Raw genomic sequence first — 19363 nt, forward strand, 5'->3', positions numbered from 1 at the left:
ACCTGTATATATACAGTATATATATATATATATATACAGTCGTGGTCAGAATTATTGGCACCCTTGGTAAATATGATCAAAGAAGGCTCAGCATTATTAACCCTTTTGATCTTTTATTAAAAAAAAAAATCTAACCTTTCATTGGATAATACGAATTTAAAATGGGGGGGGAAATATCATTATGAAATATTTTTTTTTCTCAAATACACGTTGGACACAATTATTGGCACCCCTAGAAATTCTTATGAGTAAAATATCTCTGAAGTATATTCCCATTCATATTCACAATTTTGAGCACTCCAGGGTGATTATGAACATTAAATTATCCAGCCATGGCTTCCTGATTCACAGAAATATAAATAGGAGGGAAACAAAGCCCCCAAATTCCCTTAATCATCCATCACAATGAGAAAAACCAAAGAATATATGTCTGATGTGCAGCAAAAATAATTGAGCTTCACAAATGAGTGAAGTGGCTTTAAGAAAAGAGCTAGAGCAGTGAAAATTCCCGTTTCCACCATCAGGGCAATAATTAAGGATTTCCAATCAACAGAAAATGTAATGAAACTGCCTGGAAGAGGACGTGTGTCTATACGTCCTAATGCACGGTGAGGAGGAGAATTTGAGAGGCTAAAGACTCTCCAAGGACCACAGCTGGAGAATTGCAGAAAATAGTTGAGTCATGGGGTCAGAAAACCCTTCAAACAGGTCAGAAACATTGTCAAACAGCACCTACATCACCACATGTTGTTTGGGAGGGTTTCAAGAAACATTCTCCTCACTCATCCAAAAACAATCTCCAGCATATTCAGTTATCAGACACGACTGGAACTGGCTTCTATGGTCAGATGAAACTAAAAAATGAGCTTTTTAGCAGCAAACACTCAAGATGGGTTTGGTGAACACAGGGATAAAAAGTACCCCATGTGTACAATGAAATATACTGCTGTATTTGTGATGGTGTGGGCCTATATTTCTGCTGGAGGTCCTGGACATCTTGTTCAGACACATGGCATCATGGATTCTATCAAATACCAACAGATAAAAAAATCAATAAGTGCCTGACTCTGTTAGAAATCTTATAATGGGCCATATTTGGATCTTCCAACTGTACAATAATCCAAACACAAACCTCAAAAACAACACAAAAATGGGTCACTGAGAACAAAAACAAGCTTCTGCTGGCCATTCCAGTCCTCTGACCTGAACCCTGTAGAAAATGAGTGAGGTGAACTGAAGAGAAGCACAGTCATGGAGCTGGGAATCTGAAGGATCTGGAGTGATTCTGGATGAAGGAATGGTCTCTGATCTCTTGTCAGGTGTTCTCTAACCTCATCAGGCATTATAGGAGAAAATTTTGAGCTGTTAAACTGGCAAATGGAGGTTTCAAAAAGTATTGAATAAAAGGGTGCCGTTAATTGTGGCCAATGTGTATTAGAGAAAAACATTTGTTTCTTAATAATATTTCCCCCCATTTTAAATTCTTAATATCCAATGAAAGGTTATAGATTTTTGTGAATTTTTTAAATAAAAGATCAAAAGGATTAATAATGCAGATTATTTTTCACAGCCTTCTTTGACCATATTTACCAAGGCTACCAACAATTCTGACCACATGTGTGTGTGTGTGTGTGTGGGGGTCATTCCTGGTATCCGGTTTCCTGGCTTCATAATTTGTGGAAAAAAAATTACATGGTTTTCATGCTTTTAGCATTCTTCCAAAATAGTGACATGTTTAACTACATGGAACACATACTGGTCAAGCTCAGCGACTTAAAAAATGATAATTATGGGTATATTGTTCAGACACTCGCTGTGAATGTATTCCACCCTGTTAGGGACATATACATAGTTATCACAACATTTTAATAATGTAAATGTTAAACAATAATAAGATAGTATATGTCCTTATGCCATAATGGTATTTTTTTTATTCTTGAAACAAAAACAAAACAATTATTAATGAATAGAATATGTCTTGATTATTAAGAACAGGTACTTTTTTGTGCAGTTTTTTGATAACAGGATGGTAAATAATATACACATTTTGCTCAAAAACATATATATGCTGGTAATGCTCCTCGCCTCACAAAATAAGACAAAGGTATGCCAAACATTTAATGTTGCTTTCAAATTTTTATTTAAAATGTCTAACATTTGAACACCAGTGTTAACAGCAAATGAGCTTCCCGTAATTGTCCTGCATGGTTTGCCATCTGTAATGTATGGAACTGCACCTGCATAATATTGTTTCAAAACAATACAAACAAATAGCTATGTGGGTATAACTACAATCAAATTCAACATTTATCAGGCTTTAAAAATAACTTTTCATTTAAGTGAACTTAAAGCAATCTTCACATAAACCCATTATAACAATGTCATATTTATGTGGCCATCCTACCCGTCTAACAGGTACACTCTTAAGAAAAGTGGTTCTAAACAGATTGGGGTTCTTTGGCTTGAAACAATAGCAGAATCCTTTTAAGGATTCTAAATAGAATATTAAGTTTCCATTAAGAACCGTGCATGACCTGCTGTTATAAATACCCTTTTTAATAAGTTTATTTTCATTAATCAGTATCTTTATATTATTAATACAATTTGAAAGTTACAATTTAAATAATTTGTATCTAATAAAAGATTTGAATAATTGACCTGTTAAGAGTATGTTGACAGTCTGTCTTGAGCTACAGAAAACCAGACATCAGGCTTTGACAGATACAGAGTTGAAAAACAAAAGGCAGGGAAAAAGTATATATCTCAGCATATGAACTACATGTAAGAAAAACTTTTTTTGTAGGTAATATACAGAAATAAAGTTATCAAACACTTTACAGTCTTTATAAATTAAATAGACTAGTCCATATAGCTACAATTATTGCTATTACCTTTGTCATCTCATTTTCTCACAACACTTTAAGTTCATTTAAGATGTTATGTAACTCATTTTAGACTGCGCTTATGAGGATACCCAGCCAAACAGGATTCAATATTTTTATATTTCCCTGCTCGCCCTAGTTGGGTGGTATTTTTTTCCTCCAAGCTCAGGTTCTCTACCAGAGACCTGGGAGCGTTCTGCACAGTATATATATATATGTGTGTATTATATACACTACCGCTCAAAAAGTTTTAGATCAGTAAGAATTTTAATGTTTTTAAAAGAAGTCTCTTCTGCTCACCAAGGCTTAATTTACTTGATACAGCATAAACAGTAATATTGTGAAACATTTTTACAATTTAAAATAACCGTTTTCTATTTTAATACATTTTAAAATGCAATTTATTTCTGTTGGCAAACCTGAATTCTCAGCATCATTACTCCAGTCATTACTCCAGTGTTGCAAAAGCTTTCTATTTCAGATAAATGCTTTTCTTTTGAACTTTCTATTCATCAAATAATCCTGAAAAAACTAATTGTACACAACTGTTTTCAACACTGATATCAACAAATCAGCATATTAGAATGATTTCTGAAGGATCATGTGACACTGAAGACTGCAGTAATGATGCTCAAAACAGAACAAACATTTATTAAAATATAAAACAGTTATTTTAAATTGTAAAAATGTTTCACAATATTACTGTTTATGCTGTATCAAATAAATGAAGCCTTGGTGAGCAGAAGAGACTTCTGTACAACTGTACATTACCACTCAAAGGTTTCATGGAGGTAGCTTCACATCCCACCCTGTTATGGTTTATAGAGCTAACAGGGTGGACAATTTTGAGCTAAATTAGCTGTAGTTTTTTGAGTGCTCAACATTTAGCTCTCTAACCTTCTGTAGATGAACATAACTTTTATAACAATGTCAGATATGTGTTTTATTTTTCTTTGATCGGACAAACATTCTCCATAATATAGCCTAACAGGGTGGACCTTTAAGAGCGTGACAAGCAGGAGAACTTTTCAAAAACTAAAAAAAAAGGTAGGAGTGAGAGTTGACACTTACCTCCATTTATACAGCTGAATTCCAGCGGAAACAATAAACCAGTATCACTTCCTGAAACTGATCCCAGTGGAACCGTAATCTACTTTGGTACATACTAACAGGGTGGAAGATGACTTTAGGGACACGGTAAATGAATAAATATAGTTTCACATGATTTATATGTATGATTAGATGACGTTTAGCCTAGTCCATAACATAGTTTAAAAATATTTTGAGGTTTTTATCATTTCATGGTTTATGTTTCTAGTGTAAGTTGATTACTTTGCACTGAGGACATGATAAAACTGAACGCATGTATCAATAAAAAGGTATGTAAATAATATTATTAAGTGATAATTATCCTATTATCCTTGCCGCTGTCGCCTCAGTTGAGGACACTTCATTTCTAGTGATTATCGTCAATTCGCAGATACTATTTAAACTAAACTGATCTAGACAATAACATCTCTGAACTCAATAATGAAATACCTTAACTGAAAATTGAGTGTTTAATCTTATTTCTATACATTAGTGACTCTCTATCCTCCGATTTGATACTGTTAAGTGCTTTAACACAATCTGTATTGCTAAAAGCGCTATATAAATAAAGCTGACTTGACTTATTATGTATAATTTAAGCAATTTCTTATAAATATGTGACTATTTTTGAGAAAATATGAGTAAGTAAATCATAGAGACAGAAAAGTGACTGTATAACAGGAATGACCCATATATAATATACACACATATATGAAAAAGAATAGAGAAAAAGGAAGCAAGTAGATAGAATAGAAATAGAATAGAGTTACAGAGGGAACAGTTAATGCAAAGTCCGTGGAAGTGATTTTGTGCCTCTTGGAGATGGCACTTTCCCATTAATAAACAAACTTATCTACATCTTGAGTGAATTTCCTGCACAGGGAGCGATGTGCTCCGCGCGCGGCTGGTCTGATCTGGGTTGGTCTAGTCTGGTCTGGTCCACAGAAGCACTGACGTGTTCACAGAGCAGCAGCGCGAGAGCGACACAGCGGCACAACCGGGTAAGAGAGACACAATTCATCTAATCCTCCTCCTATTCTGAACCTCTCACAGACACCACGACTCCTCGAGTGTGTTAACTGTCCGTCTAATTTTATCGTCCACCAGTGGTGTAACGATTATAAAGTTATATTTGTTATAAGATGCAGTAAAAGCTTGTGCTAGCAGAGTTTACCCCTCAAACGGAAGTGAGTTGTCCTCTTTTCTGCGTGTCTGCCGGTCTTTGTAGTTTCTTCTCGATGTCTCCCAGGTTCAGTTTCGATTACACATTCACATACAAAAACTACAACCCGTGTGTTTCCGTTTGAGGCAAATTGTTTCGCGTGAGAGGATGGGAAGTGTAGTTTACACGTAATCGTCCGTGTATTATATCAACGGAGAATACCTGATTTAAAAACTCCAGTAACCAGCATGCTTTGCGCTTAAAGAAATCACTCAGCTGCGGCTAACCACCGATGCTAAATAGCAAATTAGCTTACGAGGACTGACTATTATCCTTCTAGTTACGTTATTAGTGAGTTAATGAAATAAACGTTGAGGTAAGTGTTTGTTGCGCCATTTGAACAGACTGAGAATAGCTGTGTACCTGAACTAAAGCTGCTGTTCATCTGCATGCACTGTTTGAGGTAAATGTCAGGAAATAGACACGTATCTGAATCGCAGGTTCTCACTATAGTTTTTGACATATAAATACTATATGTTGACTTTCACCCAAATTGATGCGTTAGATTACATAGAAGTGAGTGAAAGCCGAGGGAATAAGCTGCTTCGAGGCTTCAGTCTTTTACAGAGACACCGAACCGGTTCAGTTTTATTGAAAATAATCTTAATTTAGGATGATTATTTGTTCATTGACCTGGTTGTTTTTTGGACTTTGCCTCGGATTACATGTGTAGGCTTCCCCTGTTTTAAACTCTATCGTATTTATCATAGTAAACATACACCATCCAAAGAAAATAATAAAATATCCTGAATTTTCCAGTAAGATCTTATTATTGCAGATAGTGAGCTCAATGATCAGATTTATATTGTGTTATATCTGGTAGCAGTGTTTTGCATTGTGTTTTAACTGTAAATATAAAAACAGCATGTACAGTTGAAGTCAAAACTTTACATACACCTTTCAGAATCTGCAAAATGTTAATTATTTGACTAAAATGAGAGGGATCATACAAAATGCATGTATTTGAACCCTTTCCAACAATGATTGTATGATTTTGAGATCCATCTTTCCACACTGAGGACAACCGAGGGACTTACAGAAGGTTCAAACGCTCACGGATGCTCCAGAAGGACAAACCATGCATTAAGAGCCGGGGCGTGAAAACTTTTTAAATTTTCAGATCAAGGTAATTTTAACTTAATTTGTCTTCTGGAAAACATGTAAGTAGCTTCTGAAGGGCAGTACTACATGAAAAAAAATATGATATTTAGGCTAAACAAGAAAAATGTACTCCTCTTCATTCTGTTCAAAAGTTTTCACGCCCTGGCTCTTAATGTGTGGTTTTTCCTTCTGGAGCATCAGTGAGCGTTTGAACCTTCTGTAATAGTTGCATATGAGTCCCTCAGTTGTCCTCAGTGTGGAAAGATGAATCTCAAAATCATAGTCATTGTTGGAAAGGGTTCAAATACACAATGCAGAGAATTTGTGGGACCTGAAGGATTTTTCTGAAGAACAGCAGGCAGTTTAACTCTTCAGGACAAACAAGGGACTCATGAACAACTATCACTAAACAAAAACACAGCTTTGGATCGTTCTGGTAACAACACAGTATTAAGAATCAAGGGGATGTAAACTTTTTTTATAAATCCAACTATTATTTTCTCTTGTGGACTATATGTAAACATCTTTTATGTGAAATATCATATTCAGGTCAGTACTAAATAAACAATAACATGCATTTTGTATGATCCCTCTTATTTTGGTAAAATAATTAACATTTTGCAGATTCTGAAAGGTGTTTGTAAAGTTTTGACTTCAACTGTAAATATATTTCCATTTTCACTGTACACTCAGTACGTTGCTCTAAATTCACAGACAGAATGCCAGAAGGAGACAGTGCCGGTGAATCCATCCATGGGAAACCATCAGCGATCGGAAGCTTTTTTAAACGGCTCGGGCAGGTCTGGCTCTTGGAAATGACTATTTGAGTGCTTTTAAGCTGGCAAGTCAGTGTTTTGGATAATCAGAACTAATATTTCTCTTTGAAATGCAGATTTATCAGTCATGGTTGGACAAGTCAACACCGTTCTCATCAGTCCGATGGGCAACCACTCTTACTCTAACAGCCATATATATGATCAGAGTATATATACTACAGGTAAAACCACCATGCTTTGGGAACATTCACGAAATGCATCTGCTTTGACATTATGGTTACAGTTATCATGCTGTTGTAGACTCATAAGAATGTTCTTGTTTTGTAATTTGTGGATTTTTATTACAAAATGCGAAGCAAATGTAATGAAATGCTTGTGTCTTTTGTTAGGGGTGGTACATAGTCACATATGCTCTTGGGATCTACCACCTAAACCTCTTCATTGCTTTCCTCTCACCAAAAGTGGATCCCTCATTGCTTGATGATCCAGGTAGGACCGGGATTTAACTGGGATCTTACTGTCATCACTGATATTTGCATTGTGGAGGGAATTCCTCCCCCTCTAATCAATGTCTCTTCTCTAGATGAGGGTCCAGCACTACCCACAAAACAGAATGAAGAGTTTCGGCCGTTCATCAGGAGGTTGCCAGAATTCAAATTCTGGTGAGTTGTCACATTATGGAGGTTAAATGAATAGTTCACCCAAAAATGAAAGTTCTGTCATCATTTACTCACCCTCGAGTTGTTCCAAACCTGTAGTTTCTTTCTGCTGTTGATGGTAGCCATTGACTTCCTTAGTATTTTTTTCTTTTTTTTTTTCAATGGCTACCAGCACCAGTTTGGTAACCAATGTTATTCAAAACATCTTGGTGTTTAACAGAAGAAAGAAATTGATATAGGTGGGGAAAAACATGAGGGTAAGTAAATGATGGTGAAATGTTTGTACTTGATGAGTAGAGAATAATGAGTGGTCAGTTTGATTCAGTGACGAGCAGAAATGGTAAATGCTGTGATTTTTACTCTGAAAAACATGGACGGAGCCACAGAATACAGTTATACAAATGGAATTGACCATATAATGCAAAATTTTGATGAATACATTAAAAGTAGGGCTGATGTCTGTATGTTCTCCATGTTTTTGTGTGAACGCGTGGCACAGTTTTACAATAAACTGACTGAAATCTATTACTATTGTACAGTAGAATGTACTCTAAAGTAACAATAACGAGAATAAAAATACAGTTCATTAAAACATTCTTTTTAAAGGAATATCACAATTTTTCATTCAAGCAGAATTTTTTGCCAAAAATAAAAAGAATTGTTCAAATTTAATTTAAGTATTCCTATATTTTAAAAGATGAATTGTTGTATTATAATTTGTATTCATAAAACACATCGTAAAACACCGAATTTATGAAAAATAAGACGGGGCACTATTATTGTTCAAATTTTAATTATGAAATTAAATTATGAAGTTAAGTTGTTTTAATTCAATTGATTAGACATGTTTCTTATTATAAAAATTGAAGTCAGCCATTAAAACTGATTCCAGAAAAAAAATTCAATGGAAAACACATTATATAGGAAGAAATAAAACTGAGCCATATGAGTCAGAGCAGGGTGGCGATATATAGTTGATCTGTCAACTAAACTTTTTTTAAAAGATATTAACACGTACAGTAAATTTAATATTTATTTGACCCAATCGTTACTGAAATAAGTTTCAAAATAAAGAATGTTTGATTTTCATTTGGCAATTGCGTTGTTTTGCATTGGTAACAAGCCTCTATGCTTTCATGGTTGCGATTGCAAAACGTTCAAGTAAATATTCTCTTGATTTGTGCGAGTGCAATAATTAATAATGGAAAAAAAATCGTGATTTAAGCGTTTACCCATTATAATGCATCCCTAGCCTCAGTTCAGGACTTCTCAGCAAATTCAATGGTAATGCTATTGTAAATATCTCTATTAGATTGTGTTTTCAAAGACTCCTGGATTTCTTCAGGTATTTTCTGTTTCTTTGATGTTCACATTGCATATACGAGTGCGTTGATTTCTGTGCCTGTTGTTTTTTGGTTGATGTTTCAGGCATTCAGCGACGAAAGGCATCGTCATCGCTATGATTTGCACATTCTTCGAAGCCTTCAACGTGCCAGTGTTCTGGCCCATCCTCGTAATGTATTTCCTCATGCTGTTCTGCATCACCATGAAACGGCAGATCAAGGTTCGGCAGTGGAAGCTTTTCTTTACCAGCTATTTTAGTTCACAAAGCCGAGTTATCTAAAAATAGTTTCTTTGACATTGTTTGTGTTTCCTCTGCAGCACATGATCAAGTATAGATACCTGCCCTTCACACATGGGAAGAGGACTTACAGAGGCAAGGAAGACACAGGGAAAACCTTTGCTAGTTAAAATTCCCCTTCCTGAAATTAAACTTATTGATGAAGAATGGTGCGTAAAGGGGGTTGATGTTTGTTTGTTTGTTTTTTTCTCTTTTGCTTTCTTCCTTTTTCTGAGTAAGAAAAGCCAAGCCTGTTGAAACTTTTGAGCGACGTTGATACTGTAATGCTGCCTTTAAGCGTTTGGGCCTTTGTGAAATGCCGTTGAGAGCTTTTACACGGGCAAATTTGAATATATTTGGACAACTACGTATGAGATTTGACTCCTTGTTTTCTCAGTGGTCCCCATTCTTCTTCAAACCTAGACCGTCTTCTCTAGCATAGGTTTTAAAATGGTAGTTCACTTGGAAATGCTAATTTTTCAATCATTTACCCACCTTTGTGTCATTTTCAATCAATATGGCTCTTTTCAGTGGAAAACAGTAGATGATATTTAGCGGAATGCACGTGCTGCTCTTTTCCATAGCTTTAATGTTATGGAAAACAGCAGCATGAATATAATCTCATTTTGTGTTTCACTAGTGGAAATTCTTATTGGTTTGGAGTTAAATGAGGGCGAGAAGTGGACTACATGATTATTTACGAACATGGGAATATAATCTAAAATAGTGGGAAGAGTTGTATAATTAATATTGATGGGGAAAAAGCCACATTTCATCATTTTATGACCCCCACGATGAAAGAGAGCGTTTAATCATCATACCGTGGTACATTTGGTGTCCTCCATAGTTAATATCATTATGTTGAGTATTCAGATGAACGTAAGACGCTTCCAGGAGAGGAGAGAGTTAGTGGAGTTCCATCTTGCCACATGTTAATATTTGCCTTTATGAACATTTGTGATTCTCTTAATGTGCTGTAGCATTGTATTTAATTTTTGTACATAGTTGCCCACCTTAATCACATCCATTAGTGCTGTTTGTAAGTTATTCTTCAGTAGTTTAAAACCCCCTCACCTTGTACATCAGGTTTTTTAAAGCAAGCGTGCATTCCATTAAAATAGTATGATACACAAATATTGGCTGTGTTTTTATCGTTTAAGCATTCCCAGTAAAAACTTTCTCTCTTTTTTCTTTTACAGAGGAAACATAAAGTTGAGTGCTTTAACTATTACAAATGGATGGAGAGGGTTGAAGGTTTTTCAATTTTTTTTTCTTTTTGTGCTGGGCCATAACTACTAGTATAGATTTTTTTTTTAAGGCAAATGGAAAGAACTTCAATAACCTCAATAATCATTGGAGATGAGATACATTTTCCTATTAAAGTGCTTTTTTTTTTTTTTTTTTGAGGGGGAAATAATAAATATATATATATATATATATATATATTAAAATGGATAGTTTTTTTTTTTTAATGGTTGGCACTTTTTTTTTTTTTTTTTGGACAATGGCATTTTTACTGTATAAAATTAGTCTTCATCAAAACAAAATAATAGATTTGTTAATTTCTGATTAAAGACATTGCATGTTTTAGGTTTTCTTGTGCTGCTGGTTAAGAGAAAACAAGATGATTTTAATAACTAAGTGTAAATTTTTCACTCCAAATGCTATTAAAAGGCTGTGTCCCTTCACTGCTCATTACTTTTTTTTTGTTTAATTGTAATTAATGAATCTTTTTAACAATGTCCTTGTTAAACAGTAAATAATGCATAATTACATGTAGCTAGCCCTAAACCTAACCCTATAATAAATGCATAATATTACTCATAATTAATTGTATAATTATACTGTAACAAGGAGACCTTAAAAATAAAATGTAACCATAATTCTACAGAAAGCTATGCTTGGGTTAGTCAGAAATGAAGGTAAAATGTAATGGTGCATACAAATATTATTTTGTAATGCACCGAGAACTATAAGCTTTTTTTTTTAGTGCTGAGATAAACACCATCTTACAACATTTTACATTTGCAGATATGCTACAGAAGCTCCAAAAAGACACTCCCACTTAAGAATGTCATTGCATTAGATAGCAAAACATCAAACCAGCAGGCATCTGCAAACATATGATGCTTGAGCTTTTCTCAGAACTAGTGTTATCTTTATTCTGAACAGTGTGTCGGCTGTAGTTGTCATGCAATGATATATTAACAGTCCATCATACAAGCCCACAGCTGACTGAGTAGCAAGTGATAAAGCTAAAAACATTTGTCAAATGTTTGATGTGTTGGGCATGACAGCAAATATAAGTATCTAAAAATATAGGAATAAATACGTGGATGTAACAGTCAACCAGAAAAACAATTAATCTTTATATAAAAATTGAAAAATAATAATAATATAGAACACGTCCTCACTTGTACTTGTAATGAAACTTGTAATTAAAGTATTTTTCTTAGTAGGAAATAAAGATCAGAGTACTTTTTAACAATAAAATGTATATTTTTCTACTTCCAAATGTCATGTTTAATTCAGTTGGTAAATTCTTGCTTCTTTGTAATTGTTTGTGATGTGTTTCTGGATGAAAACTGTTTCTACACCGTTGTTTTGGTGCACTTCAGACTGTTTTGTGGTATTGTAGAGAGAGATATTCTCCTGCAGGGAGCAGCAATGTCACAGCAAGCGTGTCGTTCTGGCAAATGCAATAATACTTTTATTCCAGTATTATATGCATTTCTCATTAATGTTACGAAAATTAAGTCATATTTCTAATTTGATATACGTGACCCTGGACCACAAAAGCAGTCATAAGGGTTGGAATCTGACAATATTTGGCTGAAAATATGGAATCTGAGGGTGCAAAAAAATGCATGTTACTAATCAAAAATTAAGTTTTGATATATTTACAAAATATCTTCATGGAACATATCCTAATGATTTTTGGCATAAAACCCCCATACAATGTATAGTCGGCTATTGCTACTTATGACTGCTTTTGTACTCCAGGGTTTGCTTTGATGTTTGTTATGATAATACTTTTGCGGTGTATTATTAAGCTTAGTGGCTGTTATCGGAAACGTCCCCGCTGACGTCACCGCGTACCGACTACCGGAGCGTCACGAGCGAGTCCTTGCTCACGCGCGCTTTAACGTTACTCCTCTTCTCGACCGGTGCATGGTTGCTCTCCCGTCAGCCGGCAACGAGCGAACGCTATCACTCACTTTTCTCCAGGAAAACCCCGTCGTTGCCCTGCGTACCCGTTGCACTTCCGGGGTTCGAGGAAGCGTGAAGATTGCATGAGCGAGCGACTCCTGAAGACCGTGCTCGCGGTGATTAAAGACAGCGTGGCAGGAGGATTCCCGGATAAAGCTGCTGTTATAATTATGAAGAAATGTCAATGGTGCCTCATCCTGCCGCTCTGATATAATACGCTTCCTTCTTATGAGTTGTTTTGATTTATATAACACTTGGTTGATATTGTGATGAAGGTCCGCTGAGCTCGAACTGTATTATTTTGAGAGATTGTCGCGCTTTTCTGTATTTTGCGCATCGCACCGGCTGGGGAGCGACGCGCACGCGAGAGCCGGGCGTTTGTTTTTATGTTTTAATGAGTATTAAAGTGTTGCCGGTTGGACAATGAAGAAGTTCTTCGATGCCCGTCGGGAGATGGTGAGCTCTGGACCCGCGTCTGGAGCCGCTGCGGGGGGCGGCGCGGGGTCCGGCGCGTTTATCGGACGCGTTTTCTCCATCGGACGATACCAGGTGACCGTGGAGGAGACGGTGGCGGAGGGTAAGCCACTTTATGCGTTCAAACAGCAAATTAAATATTTGTGCTTGGGATGCTTTTATGGTCTATGACTAATAAAATAAATAATGATGCGTTACTCATGTTCAAAATATATACTGTATGTGTGTATTTATATATACATAAATATACAAAGTACACACAAAAATACATAATTATTATTATTCAGCCATTTTAGATAATTTGCTTTTGCAGTATGGAAATATTCTAATCTACATGAGACCTAATTTCATATTCTACAGAATAAAGTAAGTCATACAGGTAGAATGACATAAATGTGAGCATATGACGACAGTAATTCCTCCAAAAATGGGTTTCTGTAACTTACGTGCAGCCCATTGTGGTTCTGGAGCTGAGTATGTGGAAAGTCCTGAATGCATTACATGAGTCATCAGCTTTAAGTCTCTTTAGCAGATTTGGAGTCATTCCCCGCCGATGCACTGAGATGTCAACAGAGGAGTCCTAATAGGGTCTTAATCAGGGTATCAGGAACTCAAAACTGGTTATGGCATGAGAGCAATTTTAAGCTACATCTTAGCGTTACGGCCCACAATGTAAAGTGTATGATGTTATCAAAGCTGAGAGTCAAGTCAATATTATTTGTATAGGGCTTTTAACAATGCAAATTGTGTCAAAGCAGCTTTACATCGGCTTGATATAAAGCTGGGTGGCTTTATATTCAATTCAATTCAAGTTTATTTGTATAGCGCTTTTTACGATACAAATCGTTGCAAAGCAGCTCTACAGGAATTTAAGTTTCCACAATATATGTATATATTGCAGAACCTTAATATGTTTAATTTATGGCAAAATTAGGTAATTCTGTTTGTTGTCTGAGCGTTGGCATCCTCTGAGGTCCTCTGAGGGGTTGGCATCATCTTTCCTCAGGTTTTCGGTCATCTCAGATCATTTAAGGGTTGGATCCAGAATGAAGCTTCTGTCATTCCTAGTTACCATGGGATGTTATATCAGCTTTACAGTATTTAGACGGGGAAATAATTTGTCGAAATAGTGTCATTCTGCTCTGGCCAGACAAAATCAGCAGTTTAAATCTAGACTAAAGCAGAGTCAGATTGAGCAAAGGACTCATCTGGTTCCTGGGGTCTTGTCCCGATGGCCGTCTTGGAGACAGGGTCTTCACTGGGGATCAGTCTCTGGGGCTCATCTAGGTGTCCTGGCTGTAGAGGTCATCTCTAGGTGCTGAACCACCATCTGATCTGGATACAGTCTGGATCTGGGTGTCTACGGTGACCTCGGAATAAGAAAGAAACAGACTAATATTAGCGTAGATGCCGTTCTTCTAACAATGTAACAAGTACATCAGGTGTTTTGGGAAGTGTTCCCGGTTCCGGTTAACCTAATTAATGCAGCCTAACAATCCTTTAACGGATTTGAATTATAGAAATGTAATAGTGTATTATGTGTAAACCAGGTTAAAGAGATGGGTCTTTAATCTAGATTTAAACTGACAGTGTGTGTGTCTGCTTCCCGAACAGTGTTAGGTAGATTGTTCCAGAGTTTGGGTGCTAAATAGGAAAACGATCTCCCGCCCGCAGTTGATTTTGATATTCTATGTATTATCAAATGGTCTGAGTTTTGAGATCGCAGCAGACGTGAAGGACTATAGTGTGATAAGAGCTCACTCAAATACTGAGGTGCCAAACCATTCAGGGCTTTATAGGTAATTAGCAAGATCTTAAAATGTATACAATGTTTAATAGGGAGCCAGTGCAGTGTTGACAGAACCGGGCTAATGTGGTCAAACTTCCTGGTTCTAGTAAGAACTCTAGCTGCTGCATTTTGGACCATCTGGAGTTTGTTTATTAAACGTGCAGAGCAACCACCCAATAAAGCATTACAATAATCTAGCCTCGAGGTCATGAACGCATGAATTAATGTTTCTGCATTTCACATTGAGAGCATAGGTCGTAATTTAGATATATTTTTAAGATGGAAAAATGCAGTTTTGCAAATGCTAGAAACATGTTTTTCGAAGGAAAGATTGCTATCAAAAAGTACGCCTAGGTTCCTAACTGATGACGAAGAATTTGCAGAGCAACCATCAAGTATTAGACCGTGATCTAGGTTATTACTTGCAAAAGTTGTTGTCCCAATAATTAACACCTCTGTTTTTTCAGAATTTATTAGTAAGAAATTGCTAGTCATACAGTTTTTGATATCAACTATACATTCAGTTAGTTTTGCAAATGAGTGTGTTTCATCAGTTCACGAAGAAATATAAAGCTGAGTATCATCAGCATAACAGTGAAAGCGAACACCATGTTTCCTTATGATATCTCCCAAGGGTAACATGTAAAGCGTGAAAAATAAGAGGCCAAGTACTGAGCCTTGAGGTACTCCATACTGCACTTGTGATTGGCATGATACCTCTTCATTTACTGCCACAAATTGATGGCGGTCAGATAAGTATGATTTGAACCATGCTAATGCCTCTAATGCCAACATAATTTTCTAGTCTATTTAAAAGAATGTTGTGGTTGATAGCGTCAAACGCGGCGCTAATATCCAGTAGCACTAATAGAGAGATACAACCACGATCAGATGATAAAAGCAGGTTGTATGTAACTCTAATGAGAGCAGTCTCAGTACTATGATATGGTCTAAAACCTGACTGGAAATCCTCACATATATAATTTTTCTCTAAGAAGGAATATAGTTGTGATGATACTACCTTTTCTAACATCTTTGACAGAAAAGGGAGATTCGAGATCGGTCTGTAATTAATTAATTATTTGTGGTCAAGTTGTGTTTTGTTTTTTAATGAGAGGCTTAATAACAGCCAGTTTGAAGGTTTTTGGGACATATCCTAATTACAATGATGAGCTAATAATATTCAGAAGAGGATCTATTACATTAGATCTATTATTTAGAGAGTAAAGCTGCTGTCATATGTGCATGTGATGACCTCCATGCAGAGAGAGCTCTGAATGCATTACACAAGTCTTTATTGCCTGTTAGCACATTTGGAGTCACTGTGTCTCACGGGAGACCCGAAGCATCTTGCCTTTTTTTAAATGTTATAGGGAAAGTCTGATATGTAAGTATGACATGAATTTTTTATATTTTGCCATAGAATATGTTTCTGTTGGAAACATAGCTGTTGACTGTGGAGAGAAATGCATTGTGATTCCTTAGATACTTGCACTTTATGACCATGTTGACTTGATCTACTTCTCATGAAATTTGAACTGGTACTTTTGTACGTCTCAAAAACACAGGGCTTTTTAAAATCTGCTTTTGATTTAGTCTTTTATTCCACTGCCATTACATTTGAGTACATTTCAAGCTTTTCATGGACATTTAGAGACATATTTTAAAGGGATAATTCACCCAATGAGATTTCTGTCATTTACTCACCCTAAAGTTGTTCAAACCCGTAAGAGTTTTATTTATATTCATAACACAAATGAAGATATTTTTTTAATATTCTCTCATTTTTGACCAGTGAGGTTTGTTCTCAAGCAAGCGCGGTTGAGTTTCTGTTTACCATATTTGTTTTTGTGTTGATTGATGTTTATAAATGAATAAAAGCCTTAAAGCTGTTCATCATATAAAGCAATAATATTTCTTCAGAAGACTTTAATTAAACCACTTAACTAGTATGGGTTATTTTACAATGTATTTTCGTATAGTGTGAGAATGTTGGTTGAGTGTTTTTACAGGCAAAAATAATAAGATTATCAGATATGACTTCACTATATGTTTAAAAAAGTAGCACCTTTTACCTTGAAAATATATATTTAAATACATAACTCAATACTTAAAAATATTTAATAATAATTAAGATAACTTGCATGTATCCAAGATGTAAGAACAATATTTTATTACTTTTAACTGGATGGCATGGATTCTTTTTTTTGTTTGTTTTTCTGTGGACAAATTTAGTTTCTAATAAATCAAATCAAATCACTTTTATTGTCACATCACCACAGCACATGTGCCTTCGTGAGTGAAATTCTTGAGAGCGTGCTCCAGACACTGCAGAAACAATTTACATATAGACATTACCATACATACGTACAGACTTATACAGATGACAATGTGTAATATACACATACATATACTCAGTACACACAGTGTACTATTAGACAGACATACAGTTACCGATACACAGTATGCAGTACACATTCTACGTTATATACACACAGTAATATGCGAAGATGCAGCAGATTATATATAAACCGGATGTGCAAATGTCATGGATGTGCATTGGATGGTATCCAGTGCTGGCAAAAGGATTGTTGTATTTGTGCAGTAGTGTACTGGTAGTCCAGTTTGAACTGTATGGGATTAAAGTGCAGTGCGTGGTATATTGTAAAGTGGGAGTGTGCTGTAGGGTGTATTAGTTTTGACTGTTCATTAGCCTGATAGCCTGAGGAAAAAAGCTATCCCTTAGTCGGCTGGTGCGGGATCGGATGCTGCGGAGACGTCTTCCTGAGGGCAGCAGAGAGAGCAGTCTGTGGGACGGGTGGCTGGAATCACTGATGATCCTCCGGGCTTTCCTTATACACCGCCTGGTGTAGATGTCCTGGAGGGAGGGAAGCTCACCTCCAACAATGTGATGGGCAGTTCGCACGACCCTTTGCAGAGCTTTGCGGTTGCCAGCAGTGCTGTTTCCAAACCAGGCGGTGATGCAGCCTGTCAGGATGCTCTCCACAGTGCAGGTGTAGAATGATCTGAGGATGCTGGGGCTCATTCCAAACTTCCTCAGCCGTCTCAGGAAGAAGAGGCGTTGGTGTGTCTTCTTCAGCACTGCATCTGTGTGAGCGGACCATGTGAGATCCTCAGTGATGTGAACACCGAGGAATTTGAAGCTGTTTACTCGCTCCACAGGTGTCATGTCGATGGTGATGGGTGTGTGTTCTCTGCTCTGTCTCCTGAAATCCACCACCAGCTCCTTGGTCTTGTCGATGTTGAGTGAGAGGTGGTTCTCTTGACACCATTTAGTCAGGGTTCTCACCTCCTCTCTGTAGGCCGTCTCATCGTTGTCAGTGATCAGGCCTATCACCGTTGTGTCGTCAGCAAATTTGACGATGACGTTGGAGCTGTGTGTTGCTGTACAGTCATGTGTGTACAGGGAGTACAGGAGTGGGCTGAGGACGCAGCCCTGAGGAGCACCAGTGTTGAGGGTCAGCGGGGATGAAGTGTTGTTGCCCATTCTGACCACCTGACATCTGCCTGTCAGGAAGTCCAGGATCCAGCTGCACAGAGATCCGTTTAGTCCCAGAGTCTGGAGCTTCTCAACCAGTGTGGCAGGCACTATGGTATTAAATGCTGAGCTGTAGTCCACAAACAGCATTCTCACATAGGTGTTCTTATTTTCCAGGTGGGAGAGATCAGTGTGCAGGGTGAAGGCAATAGCATCGTCTGTGGAACGGTTTCTGCGATATGCAAATTGTAGGGGATCCAGTGAGTCAGGCAGCACAGAGCAGATGTAGTCTCTGATGAGTTTCTCAAAGCACTTGCTGAAGATGGGTGTCAGAGCAATGGGCCTCCAGTCATTCAAGCATGTGATTTTTATTTTTCTTTGGTATGGGCACAATGGTGGATTTTTTGAAGCATGCGGGAACCACAGACAGAGAGAGGGAAAGGTTAAAAATGTCTGTGAAAACCCCGGCCAGTTGGAATGCGCATGCTCGGAGCACACGGCCTGGGATGCCGTCGGGACCCACAGCCTTGCGGATGTTCACCCGTCGGAAGGATCGGGTTACATCTGCGACAGAAAAGGAAAGTGCGCTCGCCTCTTCTGCTACAGCCGCGGGAGCACGCTCTGTGTGGGCGGTGTTGTGAGCCTCGAAACGAGCATAAAAGTGATTAAGTTCGTCCGGTACAGAGGCGGCAATGTTCACAGTAGCTGGTTTATTCCCTCTGAAATCTGTGATGTTGTTGATACCCTGCCACATGCTTCTTGCGTTGTTGGTTTTGAATTGTTCTTCAACTTTGTTTTTATATTGCCGTTTGGCAGCTTTGATTGATTTCCTGAGATCGTAACTGGCTTGTTTGTGATCGTCAGAGTTTCCGGATTTGAATGCAGATGTCCGCGCTGACAAGGCTGCTCGAACATCGCTGTTAATCCACGGTTTTTGGTTGGGGTAGATGCGGATTGTTTTTGTCGGTACTACATCCTCTACACACTTCCTGATGAAACACGTTACAGTATCTGAGTACGCCTCTATGTCGTCATCAGACG

At 37.2% G+C, this 19363-nt stretch overlaps 2 protein-coding genes across 8 annotated transcripts in view; both read left to right on the forward strand.

Moving 5' to 3' along the window:
- Positions 1 to 4918: 4918 nt before the first annotated feature.
- LOC306849391 (protein RER1-like) lies at positions 4919 to 10665 on the forward strand. 4 transcript variants are annotated; one of them, XM_079384367.1, is made up of 8 exons: positions 4919 to 4972; positions 7009 to 7094; positions 7187 to 7291; positions 7460 to 7559; positions 7654 to 7732; positions 9158 to 9293; positions 9392 to 9520; positions 10550 to 10665. In XM_079384367.1, exons 2-7 carry the CDS (start codon positions 7014 to 7016, stop codon positions 9479 to 9481), a joined length of 591 nt encoding a protein of 196 aa, XP_079240493.1. In that variant the 5' UTR covers positions 4919 to 4972; positions 7009 to 7013; the 3' UTR covers positions 9482 to 9520; positions 10550 to 10665. The 4 variants fall into 4 exon arrangements, with proteins under 4 accessions (XP_079240493.1, XP_079240490.1, XP_079240491.1 ...); XM_079384364.1 differs by lacking the exon at positions 10550 to 10665 and having other exon boundaries at positions 9392 to 10482; XM_079384365.1 differs by lacking the exons at positions 4919 to 4972; positions 10550 to 10665 and adding an exon at positions 5372 to 5509 and having other exon boundaries at positions 9392 to 10482.
- A 1769-nt stretch (positions 10666 to 12434) lies between these two features.
- LOC306849840 (AP2-associated protein kinase 1-like) overlaps positions 12435 to 19363 on the forward strand; it is a 62892-nt gene continuing 55963 nt past the window's right edge. For 3 of the 4 annotated variants that reach the window (XR_013782379.1, XM_079385186.1, XM_079385187.1), the window contains exon 1: positions 12435 to 13137. Coding sequence is in view for 3 of the 4 variants with exons in the window: in XM_079385186.1 (XP_079241312.1) it covers positions 12984 to 13137 (154 nt within the window). In the remaining variant the exon portion in view is untranslated. The remainder of the gene's footprint in view (positions 13138 to 19363) is intronic. The other variant, XM_079385188.1, reaches the window with a different exon arrangement.

Source organism: Barbus barbus (genome assembly GCF_936440315.1).
Source record: "Barbus barbus genome assembly, chromosome: 29".
Taxonomy (NCBI): domain Eukaryota; kingdom Metazoa; phylum Chordata; class Actinopteri; order Cypriniformes; family Cyprinidae; genus Barbus; species Barbus barbus.